Source organism: Mugil cephalus, chromosome 2, assembly GCF_022458985.1.
Source record: "Mugil cephalus isolate CIBA_MC_2020 chromosome 2, CIBA_Mcephalus_1.1, whole genome shotgun sequence".
NCBI classification, from domain to species: Eukaryota; Metazoa; Chordata; class Actinopteri; order Mugiliformes; family Mugilidae; genus Mugil; species Mugil cephalus.
In genome coordinates, this window is record NC_061771.1 from 13,480,779 (window position 1) to 13,500,699 (window position 19,921).

Sequence of the window (19,921 nt, forward strand, 5' to 3'; positions counted from 1 at the left end):
TCAGGATTAATCCTCCTTATGTTAATAAAAAATATTTGCGCTGTTTTGTAATGTGTAACAATGACCACACGAGGGCGCCCACAGACTGAAAACACGGCAGTGTTCTGGCTGAGTTACTTCTTGGACTTCCAGCAGTCAATTTGACAGTTTTGTAGAACAGAAATTACGACGGGGATCAATTATTTACGCCCGTAAAGGTTCACCTGCAGACATGTTGTGTTTATTAGTGACTCAAACTTTCCGCCTCTGGGTTAATTTTTCTGCAAACATTCCAGCAATCGAGACAGAAAGAAACGATGACGGGCCCAAGACCACAGAAGATGTATTATAAGTCAGTCTTATCCAAAGGTTTATTTAAAAGCAGATACGAGGCACAAATAATATCATGAAAAAGATTCCACATAAGTTATATTCAGTAGTATTCAGTCAACTTCATGTCTAGATAGATAGATAGATAGATAGATAGTGTGTCTCTCCTGTGTGCTGTCAGGTGTTGGCCATGCAAGCAATTGAGTGCACCTGCTGCCATTTGCTCGTCAAGGGAGAGTCTGTCAAAGCCAGCAAGGAAGTCAGGTATTTACTAGGGGAATTCAAGGGGTTGCTTCAGTGCTGGGAAAAGGATTGTTTTTCTGTTTTGTTCTGTTGTGTCTTATGATGTTTGTGTAGCACACCGTATCAGTTTTGCTTGGTTTGTCTGATTACTCCGGTTGCTATTTAGTTATTCAAGTTAGCAGTGGACATAAACACATAAGACGCTCTGTTATTTTAACTCCCCCTCATCACTTTGTTTGCGGGAAAGTCGTTTTATTTGAACTTTTGTGAGTAAAAGAAAACACAACAAAGGATGAACACATGTGGGTAGGGCCACAACATTAAAACCACTGACAGGAGAAGAGAATTCAATGTTCTGATGGGAAACCTTTGGATCTGGCATTTGTGTGGACGTTACTCAGACATGAGTCACCCAGCTAAAATACACAAAAAAACACAGAAAACAGAAAACAGCACCAGGTTGTTGACCTGGCCTCTAGATTGACTAGATCAGAATCTATTTGTGGGATGATCTACAGAGCCCCCTCCCTGCAACCCATAGGACCCAAAGGCCCCCACTAACAAGATCCTGTTACCAGACACCACAGGACACCCTCAGGAGACCCATGTCCATTCACACAACTCAGTCACAACTTTTTTGGAGGCACAAGGCATAGCTACACAGTATGAGGCCCCGGTCATAATGTTATGCCTGATCGGTGTATTTTTAAAGCAGCTTGTTTGTTTCTGGCTGGAACGGTATGAATATTTTTATTTCAGTTGGTCCCTCGTCTCGTTTGCCTTCTAAATGAGGACAGCTCAGAAACCGACTGCCATTCCTCCACACACTGTGTGACATACCAGCACGAGTGTGTGTGTGTGTGTGTGTGTGTGTGTGCATACACATTGTCTGACAGGGAGGTGCTCACTTTAACAGTTTGCAGTCAGAAATAAACCAGAAAGAGCTCCGTTGTTCCTGTGGCCGTCAACAACTGTATAACAACTGTATACACAGAATGTCACACTGAAACACGCACTGACAACAGACTTTTTTTTTTTTTACAAAAGTTTAATTTATGCAGAAATGTTACAGTAAATTACAACACAACAGATAGTCAGTAAACACCAAATGAGAAGGCAGTGTAGTTCCCATTTCTTTCAAGTGTATCAGATAAGTGTCTCGTCAGTCGATGACTTGACGAATAGTCACACCAGGATAAAAGAGAACTTGAATTAACACTCCGAAACAATGTTTTGTGCTTTGATTCAGAAAAAAAAACTGAGTGGATATAAATTATGAAAGCCTGAGAACTTATAAGACCAGAACTCTGCTTTATACACGAGGTAAAACAAAAAACAGAGAAAGTTTACAAAAAAAAAATGAGAATGAAATGAGGTTTAAAGACATATTTCACTTTGGCAAATGTCAATATGACTGTGAGGTTTAACACAGAAGCAATGAATATCATGCATTAAGTACCAAACGGGAGTTCTTAGTGCAAGTGTGCATATTCATATCATGCCATTTACTTAACAGTGCATGAGTGCATGCGTGTATACTGTATGTTAGCTTTAATACTGTGGTCCCTCATATTTCACATCATAAATAATGCTGTAATTTCATAACAAAAGCAAACACAGGAAGGTTATTTTGTTGTGTTCTTTTCTTATTTGAGTAGCTTGTAAAGTCACAACAACAAAGAGGTTTAAGTTACGGCATGTCCACGAGTGTCTCCTCGGATTATTATATCGTTAAAATAAGTGCTAATGGCTTAGATGAGAGAAGAGACTCGCCTTCCGCTCTCCGTGAAAATATACAACATTTCCAGGAGTAGAAACGTCCAGCACTGTCTTTTTGTCCGCGTGATCTCAACGCCAAGGTTACAACTTACATCACTGGATAATCAGGTCAAAAGGTGATCGTGACAGATCGAGTCCTCTCTGACGGAGAGGTTTCAGTTTGTTATTCACCTTTCATCGCTTTCTCCCATCTCGCCCGATCACCTTCCGTATCCAGGAGCTGAAGGCCGAGACTTTGGTGTAGACGCCGGGGGACTGCTGCGTCCTGCAGGCGTGACCCCAGGACGTAACCCCGTAAACCACCCAGCCCCCTCCCGGCCGCTCGCACACCAGCGGGCCTCCGCTGTCCCCGCGGCAACTGTCCACGCGCTGCTCCGAGCGGAGGCTGCCGGCGCAGAGCATGCGGCTCGTGAAGGCGTCGTGGAAGTGCTGCTGGCAGTGGCGACGGGGAAGCAGGGACAGGGGGGCCTGCTGCAGGGTCTTGGAGTAAGAGCGGCCTGGAGAGAGACGGAGAGAAAAAGAGAGAGAGAGGTCAGAAAGGAATGGGAGAATTTGTGTGGGCATCTGTGTTTATGCAACGCATGTTCCACGTGACTTGCGATAAATAAATTGTTTATATTACGGCGTACACAACCAGCCGCGACACACACACGCGCGTTAACCACTCTAGGTTTCCGCACTGACGAGGTAGGAACACACAACAAACTGGAGGGAACCGCTGCTGGAAAAAGGCCTGTGCACTCATGGGTGGCTCTTCTCCCCCCTGACGCCGTTAACTATCCATGGCAGCTTAGGTTCGTACGTACGTGCAAAATGTGCTTACGTGTGTTATATCAGAGGGACTGATAGCCAGACACACACAGCTGTACAAGGCAGACAGTCAGCCAGACAGAGGTCGGCCAACATCACACACTCTGAATGGCCCGTGTTGTCTCACCGAAACACACTAATAAAAAAAACACTCTCTCCCGCACACACATTTTGTCGCACATGAATTCTACCGTCACTAAAATAACGCCTCGCAGCAGGAGTGTGTGTTTCAGCATAAGTGCGCGCACGCGCGCGCACTGCGACCTCCCGTCGCCCCTGAAGTTGCTGTGATTAATGACGTCACCGTGTAATTCAAAAATGGCTAACAGATGTGAGGCTGTGTACACGGTCAAGTGTACGTGTGACGGACATGAAGAATGAAGAAGTCAAGACAGTGTCATTTACGGCTGCAGGATTCATGTCTTCACCGGATCTGGTTTGCAACTGGTGCTCACAGTCACTTTCAAATTCTTCAGTGCACTGTAAAAAGTCATTTACTACGGAAGAGGATCAGGGCCACTGAAAAAAATGTTTTTTTCTTTTTTGGTTGTAACTTTATTCTCAGAATTCTCAGAATATGTATATAATTTTCAGTAGCCCTTACCCTTGTCCTTAATCTTCACCTGTCCCTGAATGGTTTAATTCAGTGATTCTTCTTTTAACACAACATATCTTGAAATTAACATGAAATCCATAGCCTGGCCATTTATTGTAAATGGACTCAATGGTCCTCAGATGACGCGTATGGCTACGTCGCTGTTATTGGTCTGTCAGTCCCACCCAAACCCATTGACGGATCTTTGAGCTAAAATATTGCGCAGTTACTCTTAAATGTCATAGTTTTTTAAGGTACTGCCCTACATTCAAGAGAACGTAGATGCGTGAAAGCCTTACGTGTTATTCACTCTGACATGTTAAACTCGCAGGGCTTAAAGAGAATAAACAATTTCAGTTTGTTAATATTCATGTGAAATCGTTTCGTGCACTCCGGGCTATTCACCCGACACTTAAACACACGCGCGCACACATCATCATCTTCACCGTCATCACCTGTGTCACCCCAGCCAGTGATGTGACAGTTGCTGGCTTGTTTGAGAACCCTCTCCTTCCTCATGGGCAGACAGGCGGGGAGGACGTGGCGGCTGAACGACACGCACTCCCCCGGCGCCTGGCCCACTGCCCCCGGCGACAGTTGAACCAAGGCCAGGTCGTAGTCGTTGCTGTGGGAGTGGTAGCTCGGATGCAGGACGATTTGCTCAACGCCGTACTCCTCTTCGTACTCCTCGGGGACGAGGGAGTGGTAGTCGCCCACTCTCACTTTGTACAGCTTGGTGCTGTTTCCGTACCTGCAGAGGGAGCGGTAGAGATAGATCATTAAAAAATAAAGGGCTGTGTTTGTATCGCTGCTGATAAATAAATCATACGCAATAGAATTAAGAGCCCTGGTGGCAGATGCATCAGAAATGGTTTAACGAGAGGCGGCAAAAGTAAAGTTGCATCGAGCGCATGCGGCACCGAGAGTGTTTTTCCTATCATTAGAAAGCGTACCGAGCTATGTGCCTGTATACATAAATCCAAACTGAATCAGGGCCACCAATCTATCAGCATGTGTCTGTGTTATTGTTTGGTTATTGTTATCTGCTATGTAAGTTTACATAATGGAGTGTTTTGATGACTTGCCAAACCTTTGTCAGGCATGCCTGGCCTTTTTAGAAGAAGGGTTGTGAGACGCAGAGAGGAGAAGAGCGGAGTGAACAGGGGACAAAGATGGAGGGAAGGGAGCGAAGAGGAGAGGAGAGGAGAGGAGAGGAGAGGAGTGGAGGAAGGAGGCCTTTCGATGGAGCCAAGTCTCTCCAATTACATGTGGTGTTTCCGGAAAGATCTCCTGACCTATGAATGCCACTGTGTTTCTGGCAAAGGCACGATACTCGCCACCCTTGTAAGTACATTAACACACACACAGGCGCGCACATTTTAATCGACACTAACTCACCCTCACTTGACTAAGCCAACGCTGATAACGGATGGGCACGAGAATAGCAAAAGGCAATATCTCAGGATTAGAGGGGACCTTTCACACGCTGTGTTGTTGCTGAAAGCATTTAGAAATCTGCTAGAGTAATTTAAATGTTGGCCAGCCCCCCCGCTGTACAGCTACAGGGTATAAATAGGTTTAATGCGTTGGCTCCATGTGACCACTGACCTCAGGTCAGCGTCTATGAACCCGCTAATGGTAATGTAAGGAATCGAGCAACATGATCGCGCTACTAATGTTGATAGTGAAAGCTAAATATATCATTGCCGAATCGTCAGAGCTTGTGGCCCTGTCATTTCGTTCCTGTCTTTTCCCTGAAGCTGTGTGACTGCGTAGGGTTATTTGTTTGTTTGTTGCTGTGTGTGCGTGCATATCAAGCTATTTTGGTTACCGTACACGAAAGGTGACACCCTGAAGTCGGAAGTCCCTTTCTTGGCCAGGGTGCTCTGGTCTGCACACAGCAAATTATTACTGTAAGCTGTCATAGCTGAATACACCGGTCAGCCGTAACATTATGACCTAATATCCTAGTGAGTTTGGAGGCCAGGTTCAACACCTTGTGCTGTTCTTCATGTTTCTGGAGTCCCTAAACTGTTTGTGTGTGCGTGTCTGTGTCAGGCTACATCTTGCTGGGGATGTCTGCTGCCATCAAGGAGTGTCATTGCTATGAGGTGGGGGAGTCTGGTCTGGTCTAGGTGGGTGCTGAGTAACATCCACATGAATGAATGCCAGGTCCAAAAGCAGAAAACTGTATTGTCACAATATGGTCAATGATATTCACTTCTCCAGTCTGAGGTTTTAATGCTGTGGCTGATCAGTCAATCACAGGAAGTCGTGTCAAGCATATTTCATGAGCCCGTCTCTTAAATGTTTTCTGCTTTGGTACGGACAAATTAATCACACAAACACAAGTTCACAAGTAACTTGTAGCAGCTCGTTACATGATCAAAGAAAGGAAAGGTATGATAACATCGCCTCTGCAACCACAAATCATTATTTCAATTGTTTGCATAAGCACAAAGCGCCACCAAGCTGTGGCACGCAAACAGAACACAGAAGGCGGCGTTACACTTATGACTAACTGTGGTGTTTACTGTGCAGTTTTAAATTACTTACCAGAGTCAAAGTAAAATTGATTTCAGTCTGGCGATTAACTAATTGCTCATTAATCAGTCCTTCAAGCCCTGATTGTTGTGTCCCAAGAGGCCTTCGTTTACAGCACGCGGTTCCTTTGTGTGCCATTTCAAGGAAGTGGACGACTGCAGAGCCTAGGTTCATGTTTAAAGACCACACTTCTGGCAGTGGCTGTAGCCTGGGAACTGCTCGGGAAATAGTACTGGAAAAGATTTAGCGAATGACTTCTTCCTCTCTTTACTGTGGAAATAGCAGGATTTATGGTGGTACAGCTTCAGAGGCCTGTGAGGAGTTATCGTACTCGTACCGAACCTTGGCACTGGAACTCAAACCCGGTAACGCAACCGAAAGATATTATCCTTAAAATACAGCCTGACAACCCAACATGCGCTGTATAAACACTAAAAGCAGACTCGATAGTTCGTGCCCTCACAGCTCTCATTTTTTTTGTGTGTGTGTTCCAGCTGCCTCTCTGCTGTACGCATTAGGTGTACAGTGGAGGCCAGATGAAGTTAATGGCTTCCTCTCTGCCACCTGCACAATAACCACAGCCAAACCACCACCGACTGATACGCACATTGTGAAGGTCCACAGGTCTGATTCAGGCCTGAATATATCATAGGTACGGTTTTAGACTGAGTTCATACGTCAAACAGAAACGTCATCCTAATATGAAACATCTTCAGGTCGGAGGAGCTGGGCAGAGACAAAGGCGTGCATGAGAAACGCTCACATTCCTGTGAATAAATACAAATACTGGGTGGGTTTAAGTATGGGTGTGTGTGTGCTTTGTGACCTTTTGAAGCAATGTGCCGAAGTGAGGACCCAGCAGGTGTCGATGAGCGTTGCTCCGCAGACCAGCCTCCCGTCTCCTCGAGATCCTCTCAGACGGATGGCAGCCTGCCACGGCCAGCCTCCCCTACGAGCACACGGCCGGACATGGCCAAAAAGAGACACACGGACACAAAGGCAATTACAGAGGCGCACAAATTACTTAAAATGCGAATGGATATTGGGTCCTGTTTAAACAGTGATCACCACGGCAACATCCAAACGTGTGTACGCATACACTCAAGAAAAAATGCAGTAAAAAGATACATTGGCATGTCAAACGTCTACGCAGCCAGTTTTTTCCACACACACTCAAACAGAGACAGACAAAAGTCACACCCATGCACGGGGTTTTTCTTGACCAGCTTGTTTCTTTTAAAATAGTTCAGATCTTTCTCGATGACACACATTTGCACATTCTTACATGACATTTACAGAAACTGCGCAGTTTAGCCACATTTACGTTCGTCTGTCCAGACGTTTGGAATTTCACTTTGACGTAGCTTGGAATCAGCTTTTTTTTCCATCTCTTGAAAAAAATGCTGTCATTGTCATTCTTTTTTTTTTTTTTTTTATTCTGTAAGTCTCCTCAGTGCCGCTTACGAATCCCCGCCGTCCCTTCCGACTCACCTCAGAGAGTTTTCTCCTCCTATAATCCGACGCTGACGTGTGTGTATGAGCCGCAGACCGCAAATTGAGCTGAAAGGATCTGACAGAGACAAAAGAGGAACCGCTGGTTGTGCATATGTGAGAGCGTGTGTGTGGGTGTGTGATGATTGCTAAACCATACAATTCAAGCGATGAAAACTTAAATATTTAGGCTGGCCCAAAACAAAATAAAGTTTCAGATTCATACCTTACTAGTGCATATGAACCTCAACCGTGTTTGAATGAGAGCTCATTTTTTAAAATCCATACATATGTGATGGTCAAATAGCACATAGCAAGGAGACAAAACACATTCCTGCACTGGTTTGACATTCAACAGTAGGCACGCGTGAGAAATGGTAGCGACAGCACATGCACTGGTAACTGATAGCATCGTGTGAGTCTGTCCTGATGTGTGACAGACGGGGTGAAGCAATAACACATCTCTCTCCATTTTACCATCTGGATACATACGCTTACTTTCAGCTCAAAGTCTTTCTCATTAGTTTTCTAGTGTATATGACACTCTGGAAGTGTTTACTAAACACATTATAGTTTCCCTGAGACATCCATATAAATCACAGAATATGTATTTATTTTCAGAGCAATATTAAGTCAAAACCAGCCTACGAATAAATGACTAACCTTTGACCTCTTTGTTGCCGGGCTGCGATTCGCCGTAATCACAAATGACCCCGGCGTCCTCGCTGTGGCGGCAGTTGTGCATGCCGGGCACCTGCTTGATGCAGTCGGCCAGCGAGCGCTCCTCGCCGCTACACTTCACGTTGTCCACGTGGATGGGCCCCGTCCCTTCCCCGAAGTAGGCCATGACGCGAGCCTTTGCGACGCCACTGGAGAGAACGGAAGGACATTTCACTCTGGCGCTTTTTCAATGGCATGAAGAAAGAAAAATTACTGAAGGTAAAAATCACACACACACAAAAAAAACTACAAACAGAGAGAAGAAAGGGTATACAGAATATATAGACATTAGGTAAACTTAATGTGTGCGCAAGCTTTTTGATTCTGGAGTTTGACTGTGAGTTGCATTCACTGATCTAAGTTTGAGAAATGACAAACAAACAGGCAATAACAGCATTTACTCAGTCTAAGCTCTGGGAATATTCAGCGAGTCTGATAGGTAATTAGAAAAAGTTTATATTGAAATTTTAACTTCACTGACAGAAAGAAAGAGCCCAACAGTGGAGTCATTTTTTTTCTTTGAGGACAAGCTACAGAGGTTTCAGTGCTGAGCCCCTGAGTTACAGCTTCTGTCTGAATTTAAAATGTAGCGATGTCTTTTGTGTGTCTATTTCTGTCTGTTCTGTTGTGTTGGACTGCAGCACGTCAGACTGACTGGCCGTGACATCTGTCTGTCTGTACGCGAGTGCGTAGGTGCTGGCGGTTATGGTTTGACATTCTAGGGCTGTGATGCAAACCAAGTCAAAAGAAATCTCTGCAATCAGATAACATCAGCGATTGTATCACTGTCTCATATCTGACTTTTATTAGCCAACGCACACGTGCGCCCGTAGCTTGTGGCTGAGTGTGTACCGGCTGCTACAGTGATTTTAAATTAAGATTGAGAGTTAACTGAAAGTCAGGGTCTAATGTTGCATCCCCAGAGTTTGGTGGGTGACAGGTCTTGCACCTCCAGTCATCCATCGGGGAATCTCACGTCTCCTACTGAGACATCTAGTTTTGTGTCTGTGACTCCAATAGCTCCCAGAGCAGTACTTATCATACAGAGGGTGATCCTCCACATCATTTGGAGATGTGCCTAGAGACTGACATCATGCCTGCCTGGTGTGTTTCTGTGGCGACGTGCAAAAACATTTTAACGTGTAACGCAATCTGCTCCGGAGCTGCTCAAATAAAAACGGGGGACCCAAGTGTTTTCTCAGACAACCTATGTTCTGCTCAAAAGTGTCAGTTATAAATATATTGCCAAGGAGAAGTGGAATACCCAGCCAAGACTGAGCACGTTGACTGAAGAAGTGAAGACGCAAGTTGCTTTTGGACAAACTCATTTTATGATTTACGTACAGAGACACAAGCGTGCCAGTATTTAAGTTTCTGAATTGATTTGCTCGTGGAGCTCATGCATTTAGGACCCTGGTGCATTCATTTGTTTCCAAGTTGGGGTTTTATGTTTTTTTTGCTCGTCGTCCAAAATTTCCCCAATGATTGATTAAACTTGTGAGTAACAGTCCAGTTTCATGTAAAACCATCTTTGCAGTGACTCGGGGTCAAACTACCGACTTGAAATGTAATTCGTTTGAAAGCGTGTGCACTTAAATTTAGCTTTATCGCCACCAGAGCGCCCCTAAATCCTTGCAGACTGGCACGTACATGTAATGACCTTTCACCACACCCAGTGTGAGGCAGAATGATGATCCTAACACGGCTTCTACACGCCTCTGACACGCTTTCTTTAACTCTCTCACACTTATGCACTCCAGATGTGGCTTTTTCCTCCACACAAGGATGTGTCATAGAAAAGATAGCGAGAAGACGAGAATGAAAATAAAGGCGACGTGTTTTGGTGCACTTTTCCCTTGCCACTCGGTCATTGTTCTGGAAAACGAGAAAAGGAAGATGTAATGGGACACTGCTGTCTCTCACTGCAAATGTATCTTTTGCACAGTTCGCCTGCCTTTTAATTGGATATTTATCTTGGGGAAAAGGGTCGCAGATAATTTCCCGAATGGCAGTTGTGAAGACATCAAGGCTCATCACAAACATTAAAAAACGGAGACAAAGCATTTGAAAGATGAATGAAAACAGAGCGTACTGTGGGTTCAGCATTGCAGAGTAACCCAAAAACTTGAGAGACTCGTGATGAGGTTTCAAGTGGAAACAGAGAAAGATTGAGAGATGAAAGACAGAAAGGGAAATTGGGTCTGAACATGAGACAGATGCCAAGTCTAAGGGACTGTGATGGATTTTGCAAACAGAGTCGGCCGTCTGGACTCACTTAGGTGAGTTTAATGTAAAGAGTGATCACGTTGCAAAGCCGCAAGTCACAACTGAGCTCTTCACCAACACTTTACCCCCCCCCCCCCCAATGTCTGAGAACGATGAAATGTTGAAAATAGATTTCTGGAGAAAGGAGCTTCAAGTATGGGAAAGAAGAGTGAGCCAGATGCAGACCCACTAGATTCATTCAATGTGCACTTAACCACTTCATGCCTCATGGGCAGCATCAATAGGAGACCCATTAAGGGTGAGGTTGAGTTTTCGAACGCCTGACTTTCTTTCAAAATGTTGATGAGATTTGTCTTTAATGTATAGTTGAATAATCAGTAGGTGGATCAAAAAACATTGTTCAATATTATACATCATTATCAGTCATTTCAGTCATTCTTTAAGCACAGCTGTACCACTTTTTCACAGTCTTCTGCCGCTTTGAGTTATTGATCAGTTGACATTTTACAACCATTTCTGACAATGTTAGACCAAAATATTAACATAATCATCAGATAATTCCCCACCGTGTGTGAGATCATACATTTCTGAAAGCCCATATCCGCCTGCTCATCTGGCAAACTGACATATTGTCTTTTGTCTGCTACACGGGCTTTTGTTTTAATTCCTTTACCCAGTTTCCAAGGCTAACAGAAAGGCTTTTTCCACACATCTTGTACACACATATATGTACCTGTAGCCCAACTGCCGACACACCACGTCAGCATCATGATCCGTCCATCCATCGTCACAGACCGTCCCCCACTGGCCGGACAGATAAAGCTCAACACGTCCTTCCCTGGGGCTCTCCCCTCCCACAAGCCTTACTGGCACACCTGAAGAAAGACAGTGACTTTTAGACTGGCAATACACAGGCTTACCTTGACAGCAAAAGATTTATCTGTGTTTACGGAAATTGCCCAAAATCCAGAGTCCAGAAATGCTCCAAGACGCATTCCAAACAAACCTGATCCTCCAGGCTGAACTATCTAGGTAACTGGAGCGTGTACATACATGTACTCCACCAAGGAAGTAGCTGGAACACCTCACCCTGTATACATGTGTGTGTGGTGTGTGTGTGTGTGTGTGCGGGGGGGGGGACTCTTTTAACTCCAGTCAAAAGTGAAATGGCTATTTATTTTCACTGGCTCTCTGCTTTTAACACACACACACACACACACACACACACACACACGAACACACACACACTGTCTTGTTCTTTCTCTCGGACGATGTTCACTCAAACTCTTAATCAAATCAGTCTAAGTTTTATATTGAAGCAATCCATCATTTGTCTGCACACGGATGCTCAGACATTCACACACAAACCCACAAACACACACACACACGCACACACACTCACTAATCTAATTCAAGTGAATTGTAATGTCTTTTCCGTGTGTGGATAGATTCTGGGTCACCTTACACTTTTGACAAGTGTCAGGTCAATCAAGCTTTTTCTTTGTCGCTGCTCAACTTACAATAGTTGTGCTGCTACAGACAGAAAAAGGTCATGAGAATTTTTTACTTTCAACATATCACGTTGAAGTTATCCTGTTGGAGTGGCTGGTCCGGATTGAATGTGTGTGAGAATTGTATGAGATTAAACGGGGGAGGAGTTAATTGTGGGAATGTTTACTTTTAGTTGGTGGTGGCTATGGAGAATCAAGTTTGTCCTCTAGAAACACAAACAGTTTCCCCAGTCTTTCACACACACACACACACACACACACACACACACTTCACAGGGCATCACACCGACATTAACTGTGCATAGTAGTACTGTAGTTTTTATAACAATACCTGCCTAACTGTGACAAATTTAAAATAAACCTGTCGTTAAATCACCTTCAGATTTGTAAATTTACATAAAAAGGGTAATAATGTTAAATTACAACTCTGAGCCAACCCCACTGCAATGATCTCTAACAACAGACACAGAAAGACAGAGAGTTCAAAGCACTGTCTTCTCCAAAAGCAACCCATACTGTTCTGCCAGTGGCATACTGAGGGATTTGTGCGTGCACGTCAGCACTCAAACACATCCACCGTGTAGCAATGTCATAATTCTTTAGCGGGATGTTTAAGGGATGAGAGGGTCCCTTGGGCCACAGCCAAACAATATAATCCTGCTAAACCCGCCAAATGAAATTCCAGTCTGTGTGTGCTTGCAACACAAATCAGTCTTCTGACTTATCACCACTTAAGATATGTCAAAAAAAAACATCCCTGTATCATTTCTGTGACATTGACCAGAGTTATCAGAGATGCATATATGACACACATTCATCATACAGACAGATGAGAGAGGTCATATCACTATGAAATCTGAGCCAGCCCTCTGATTTATCCATCTCTATCCTTATACATCTTTAATGTTGTCTAGTGGGTACAGACATCAACTTGATTTACGGCTCTACCATTCAGCTCTCTCTCAACCTTTAGGCAAGTCGCAACAAAACTGAACCTACTGCGTAAGAACAATCTTGTGATAGCGTGGCAACAGGCACGCAACGCTGCACGGTGGTGTGCAGCCAGGACTTATTTCAGGTGAATGTTTGCCGCTTCATTTAATCGTGATGACTTTTCAGGCAGACAAGTTATTATTAATGCTGGGTGAGCCAGCTGACAGCTGTGCTTATTAGAGTGTGCATGGCTTACATCAGCCTTTATTGGAGAATGTGAGCCTTCCTCCTCTAGGTAAGATGAGATCCGTCTGGCTGCAGGTTGAGCTGGGCATAGATCTTAGAAACAGATTTCTGATCGGCTTACACTTCCATTAGCCGGTTTTATGAAGTGAAGGGAAATTACGCAGACTCTTTGATCACGCGGTCTCCTGTTTCTCACTGCCTATGCCTAAGTATGTGTGGGAAGCTGTGATTCTGCAGTAGTTTGCAGTTAATGCTACCACTAATGATTGGCGAATTCTCATAGTTGTTTTTACAAAGTGCTTCTTAAACGAACACCTATGAAAGTAGTAACAGGGATAAATAGATAGATAGATGAAACATTTGTCTGTTAAAATAATCTTTGTAAGATAAAGAATCAGTTTGCCTGATCTCATCTGCTTGTCGTTCCAGAGATAAAGGCTCCGGATGGTGAACCGTGATAATTAACCTGAAAGGAACTACTACAAGCTCTCAGTCAGAATTCCACCTGTGTGTGAGGTTAGAAGTTCTGTGGAAGTCCGGAGGTAACCTCGCATGAGCAGTGTAGAGAACACAGTGGTGTTACGGGTTCTCCCACTGCACCACAAAAACATATGATTAAACGTTGTCATTTCCTACAGCTGAAGGAAGACAGGAAACTGTATTTGTTAATTAATAAAACACATTACTTCAGATATTAAATGTGTCATCTTTCATGTATGTAGATGTAACACTTTAATACATTTTTAATATGAAGTAAACCAATTTCTTTTCTTTGAAATAAATGTCTCATCAAAAACAGAAAAATTGCTGAACCACCAGTGATTAAAAGAGGGACAATTAGAGTTGATTGGAGTTCCCATGTTGAAAATGAACTAAAAAAAAGGACTAAAATCAAGTGTTACAAAGCAAGAAACCTCACGATTACCACTGAAGAATGAAAACACCTGCATCCTTAAATACAGAACGGAAAGCTTTAGAGATTTCCCACACATGTGCTCTAACCATGAACACCCTCACATGGACGTCAGCCCCATCCCAGGGCTGTTCATGATTTCACGTAGCACAATGGTAACCGCTCCTCTAAGGTCATAACGTGGTCATCACCTGTTCATGGTATCTGCATACTACTTCAGGAGTTCTTACGGTAAAATGAAAACCGGTCTTACTAGTTGGAAGACTCTCTCCACTGCGCTCAGGGCTGCAGGCGATGTTAACATCTTCATGGTGTGTGCAGTCATGACGGAGCCACTCCCTCCTGTTGCACATAGTCAAGCTGGGTTCTTTCCCCGTGCAGCTCACATCATCCAAAAGAATAGGGCCTGACCCCACCCCGAAGCGCGGCACTGGGGTGATGTCGAGCCCCTCCGAAAGTAGAGTTTCGCCTGACCTTCAGGGTAGACATCCAAGAACAAACACACATCTTACCGTTAATTAATCAGTGCAACAGTTGTGGATTTGGATGTGCATGAATGGGCGCGAATGCTTCACATTACCGGTAACCGAGCTGGCGACACACCACTTGCGTGTTGGAGTCTGTCCAGCCATCATCACACACTGTCCCCCACTGACCACGGTAGAAGATTTCTAAGCGGCCCACGTGGCTTCCTGCCCCCCCGACCAACCTAGTGCTACCATCTGCAGAGACAGAGAAACAAGTTTACATTGTAAAGGCCTTGTATAATTATAATTATATCTATAATTGCTGACAGTGTAGCAACAAACATGGTGGTCCATCTCTTCAGTGTCAGGCTTGACGACCACTATGTGCACTTTTCAGACAGCTAACCTGGGAAACGCGGTTTACACTCAGCTCACAGCTCTTCGGTTTGTTTGTTTTTTCTCACGCCAGACCGATCAATTTAACACATTTCACCCAGCTGTCATTCTGATTTGTCAGAGCAGGAAACGACAAAATAAATTTGGTTGGTTGCTCTATTGATCTAGTGACTTGAGTTTCAAATGAATCAGCAAACATAACAGAAGCGGATAAGGAAATGGAAATGGTATGCGACCGCTGACAATGGGAGCCACACCTTCATTTCGGAAAACGACGAGTCATTCTGTGAAAGATCTATTGTTCTCAACAACGAAGCATTCAGCATCATGAGTACGTGCTAATCTTACATGACAAGGTTTGAACTCTTGCATATGAGCTGGTGCATTCCACTTGAATCTGTTTTACGGTAAGACGGGCTGCTCAGGCCGCCAGTTACCTGTAAGAGGGTTGCAGGACACGCCCGCGTCCTCAGAGTGCAGGCAGTTGTGCTCTCCCCAAGCGCTTTTTGGACACTGCTCCAGAGTGAGCTCGTTGCCCGTGCAACGCACCTCGTCCAACCACACGCGGCCAGAACACTTGCCAAAATGTGCCTGGCCCCATGCCCTTGCAACACCGCTACAAAGAACAGAGGAGGTGCATGAGAACAGAAGGTTTGCACTGTGTTATTACTATTGGAATGAAAAACAGATGTACTGACAGGCCAAAGCTTACAAAGCGCACAGTACCATACACTGTATTTGTTTATTTTAGGAATTGTAAAGATTGAATTGAATAAATCATTTCAAGTTGAGAAGCTGCTTGTCATGCGCATTTTTTTTTTTCAACATAAACATTGGAACACACTTGCTGAGAGTGTGGTGTCGCTAAATATGCATATCTCTGTGGTGCTAGAATTCACACGGAAACAATGAGCCTGATTCACGATTTGACCCCCAGATGTTCTTTACTGCTCACTCCTCTCTCTGTGTGTGTCCGAATGGAAAGAATACTTGTCATACTTTAGGAGACAGCGAGAGATAGAGAGAAAGAGAGACACCCACGTGAGCTCATCCTCCTTCTCTTTGTGTTACCGTTTTTCCTCAGCACATTTCAATGGCTCTTATTATAAGTTGGAATTAATATGAATATGGGCATTCATATCTTTGTGTGTGTGTGTGTGTGTGTGTGTCGGGGGGCCGTGCTTTCACCTCAGCCCCAGCTGTCGACACACCACCTCTGCATCACTGTCATCCCACTGGTCATCGCATATGGAGCCCCACTGCCCCGCGTGTAAAACTTCCACCGTGCCCTCTGACCTGGACCGACCTCCAACCAACCGTATAGGCAGGGTCACAGCTGCTGAAATTCACACAGGCATCGATAAGCACACGCCGCTGGGACGTTTTCATTTCAGAGCATGCACTTAGGACTAAATTTTGAAAGTGAAGGATTCCCCGTAAAGTGGGGGACCCACCTTGCTGTTGGGTGCAGGTGACGGCTGCAGCCAGAGGACATTCCTCTCCATTCCAAGTAGTCGTGGGACACTGGAGCAGGTCTGCCTCCTCTCCCTGGCAGTGGACGGCCATCCAGTGCAGCTTGGCCATGCCCGGCCGAAAGAGAGGAACTGCACGAGCGCGACCCGACACTCTGGAAGGGGATTAATAAATAAAAGGAGGTTGCATGTGCTGATTGGAAGGGTTTTATTAGCCAGAACACAGTCTCACATAATAAGAGTTGCTTTAAACAAATCCTGATAACTTGAGGATCTTTTTTTTTTTTTACACAGACAAACAGGCTTCCACAATCCATAACACTGACAGCAGTAACCTCATCTCCATTTTCATGATGTGCAGTTCCAGGGCCAGTGCACCCCACAACTCTACACCCAGCAGCTTTCAGTAACTGCCCGTGTGAAAGTCATCACCAGCGATTCCAGCTGACATATGGCTGACATTTGCCCCCTTTCCTTTCCGATGCGGACATTCATTGACTCCTGTGAGAATATGCGCGCGCTGACATGAATGCACACAAGTGTGCGTTCATGTCAGCATCTGTGCCAGTGCGGGTATTAGTGACAACATGTGTAGTCAGTGGACAGAATGTCCCTGTTCTCCAGGGAAAGCACGTCAACTGACTACACCCCATCTTATGAATACCGCTGATGTGTATAATATGTCCACAGGCTCCCTTGAGGGCTCTTCCAGCATGACAGCATCTCACAGTTCGTCCCGTAGACCACAAGGTCCAGTCACATGCACGTGTGTGAAACGGAGACGGACGGAGCTAGTAACAATGTAAATAGCTGAGCACTAAAGGTATTTAAATACCTCTGGGGAATGGAGGGTTGGAATGCAAGGGTCACACAAGAAAAGTACAAAGAGAAACGACCAGAGTCTGAGTGCGTGTGCCTCAAGTGTTGTGAACTAAGCAGACATTCCCACCACTTTTCCCTCACACTCTACCGTCTGTCTGAGCTCTGTTAGCAGTTTCAGGCTGTGAGTTTAATAGCACCACCGGGTGATTTCACTAATTACGGAAAGCGGCAAATAGCGCACATACGGTATGAGCACATATGGTATTTTCATGTGTGCCTTCTCACCCTTTGCCCAGCTGTCTGCAAACCACTGCAGCATCCTCGTCCCCCCAGTAATCGCTACACACTGATCCCCACACGCCTCCCAGGTACACCTCCACCCTGCCGTCGAGCTTGGAGCGGCCTCCCTGAAGACGCACTGCGCCTGGAGAGAAGGTCGAAGAACAGAGAATCAACAGACAACAGATCACAATAAAGGATGTGCAAGCTACAATAGAACAAAATTTAATATTAAAACATGTTGTGGAAAAAATGAGTAATGGAAGAAGAAAGAAAGACATAAAGAAAGAAGAAGCAGAATGTGGCCCAGTCCAGCCAGGAAAAGAAAATGAGAGATCCAAAAAACAATAATGAAATACAAAATTGTTCGTAAAATATAAGATCTATCTAGGGATCTGAATAGCGATCAGTCCTAGGTAATAAAAGAGATTTCTTCTTAAGGCTCACAGAGCTTCCTTTCTACTCGTGTGTTTAGACACCTGACGACTGACCCTGGAGTACTCCTTCATACAAGTACACGTGTTTTTACATTAAAGGCACCGTTAAAGCCAAATAATCTGTCCTTGTGCTTGTAAATTGTCGCTGAAATGACCTGACTGCTCTGTGCAGAAGTAGTAGGGAGAATCTCTGGGTCACACACATATACCCACACAGTTCATATGCACCGTGGACGTCTCCCTTAGCGCATGTGAACTTGCAGATATGTCACTTCATTGTATCAGTTACTAGAAAACACACTTGGACTAAAAAAAAAAAAAAAAAAAAAAAACTACCAGCAGAATCTTGTATCAAATAGAAATTATGCTCTTTAATTCTTTCACTTTATCTCCACTTTCATCAGACTCAGGTTTCACATTACTTTTCTTTCTTCCTTCTGCTAGTACTGGATAATCCTGTCTGTGTTTTACCAGTCACACTAAATACCTGAGCTATTATTGCAGTTCAAATACTTGCCAGATCACACTTGGAGACATGTTTACAGCTCTACTCCAGAAATTTTAGTGAAACAACCCTGCAGAGACCTCTATAGAAATTAATATTATATGTATGGGGATGTACTGCCTGCTTTGACTTTAAATTAAACGCATTTGTGTATTTCAGTCTGTGTGCTGCATTATATGTTGGCCCTTTAGAGTAAAGGTTGTAGGTTGTGAATCCTTAAAAAATAACAGTGTAGTTGCACAGGCCTGCGTGTTTACCTTGTTTACAGTCGCAGTACCCCCAGTCTATTCTGCCTTTGTGGTTCCTAAAAAAGCACCAGGGTCGGATCCTGCCGTCCGGGTTGCGGCAGTGGTTGTGCTCTCCTATTCCTTTACCCGGGTAGCGCTCCCTGAAGCCGGCCACTTCGGTCCAGTTCATGCACCGCGTCCCGGACTCGGTGACGTCTATCGCGCCCCGGTAGAACCCGTCCTTTCCACGGCTCCGGACGCAGTCGGTGAACGGTGGGATGAATGAGGGGACGCTGCTGCAGGAACAGCCGCCGATCGCAGCCAAAAGTGCGGCCGATAGAGCGAGAAAAGCCATGTCCGCGTCGGGGGTATGGCCGTGAGCGGCTGTTTAACGGGGCAAATTTCAGTCGCTTCTATCATCAGCTGACGGATCCCAGTCATCCAGTCAGCCTCAGCGTCCTGCCGTGGGACGAGAGTGAGGACCGAGAGCGCTGATCGATGAAACTCCTTCTTTTTTTCTCTCTCTTTTCCCCCCCGTAGGTTAGTCAGGCAGACCCCCAACGCAATAATATACAGTATGATCCTAGTAATTTCCTGCATCATTGCCGTTTAACGTAATGTAACATTCAATGTGTGATCATTTATAGCCAAACGGTAGACTGCTATTTTCTGAAGCAGACCACTCTACTTTGGGCATAGATATACCATTTTGCCATTTTATTTTATTTATAGCCTGTTCTACTTTACATTTAATCTCAAAATATTGTTGTTGTCACCCCACTGCATCGATTTGATATCGCGCAGCCTGAGTTTCACTGTAAACCTATTAGGTCGACTATATTTTATCAGATATTGACTTTATAGTGTCGAGCTACAGCATACACTAATAATCTAATACTCTAATAATGTACAGTATAGTAGTATCTATTATAAAGAACAGGTTACTTTTAGTCCAGGCTTTCTACTAGAACTATTCAGAACACCTCTGCATTTTAG

The 19,921-nt window shown here is 44.6% G+C and overlaps 1 protein-coding gene across 2 annotated transcripts; it reads right to left on the reverse strand.

The window, feature by feature from the left end:
- Positions 1 to 1,579: 1,579 nt before the first annotated feature.
- On the reverse strand, positions 1,580 to 19,467 carry prss12 (serine protease 12). Of its 2 annotated transcripts, none has more exons than XM_047578902.1 (13): positions 18,956 to 19,467; positions 17,763 to 17,901; positions 16,638 to 16,810; positions 16,372 to 16,519; positions 15,621 to 15,799; positions 14,901 to 15,042; positions 14,574 to 14,794; positions 11,451 to 11,592; positions 8,435 to 8,640; positions 7,772 to 7,850; positions 7,107 to 7,229; positions 4,192 to 4,487; positions 1,580 to 2,828 (listed from the first exon to the last, which is right to left on the reverse strand). In XM_047578902.1, the coding sequence occupies exons 1-13, from the start codon at positions 19,278 to 19,280 to the stop codon at positions 2,506 to 2,508; spliced, it is 2,496 nt and encodes an 831-aa protein (XP_047434858.1). In that variant the 5' UTR covers positions 19,281 to 19,467; the 3' UTR covers positions 1,580 to 2,505. The 2 variants fall into 2 exon arrangements, with proteins under 2 accessions (XP_047434858.1, XP_047434857.1); XM_047578901.1 differs by having other exon boundaries at positions 16,372 to 16,522.
- Between the last annotated feature and the right edge of the window lie 454 nt (positions 19,468 to 19,921).

Excerpts from the sequence above, each read along its gene's own strand:
- prss12 (XM_047578901.1), bottom strand. The coding sequence starts at position 19,280 with ATGGCTTTTCTCGCTCTATCGGCCGCACTTTTGGCTGCGATCGGCGGC. Across the intron at positions 7,230-7,771 it reads GGAGGAGAAAACTCTCTGAG|GGGAGGCTGGCCGTGGCAGG; the intron begins GTGAGTCGGAAG and ends GTGTGCTCGTAG. Across the intron at positions 4,488-7,106 it reads TCGGCACATTGCTTCAAAAG|GTACGGAAACAGCACCAAGC; the intron begins GTCACAAAGCAC and ends CTCCCTCTGCAG.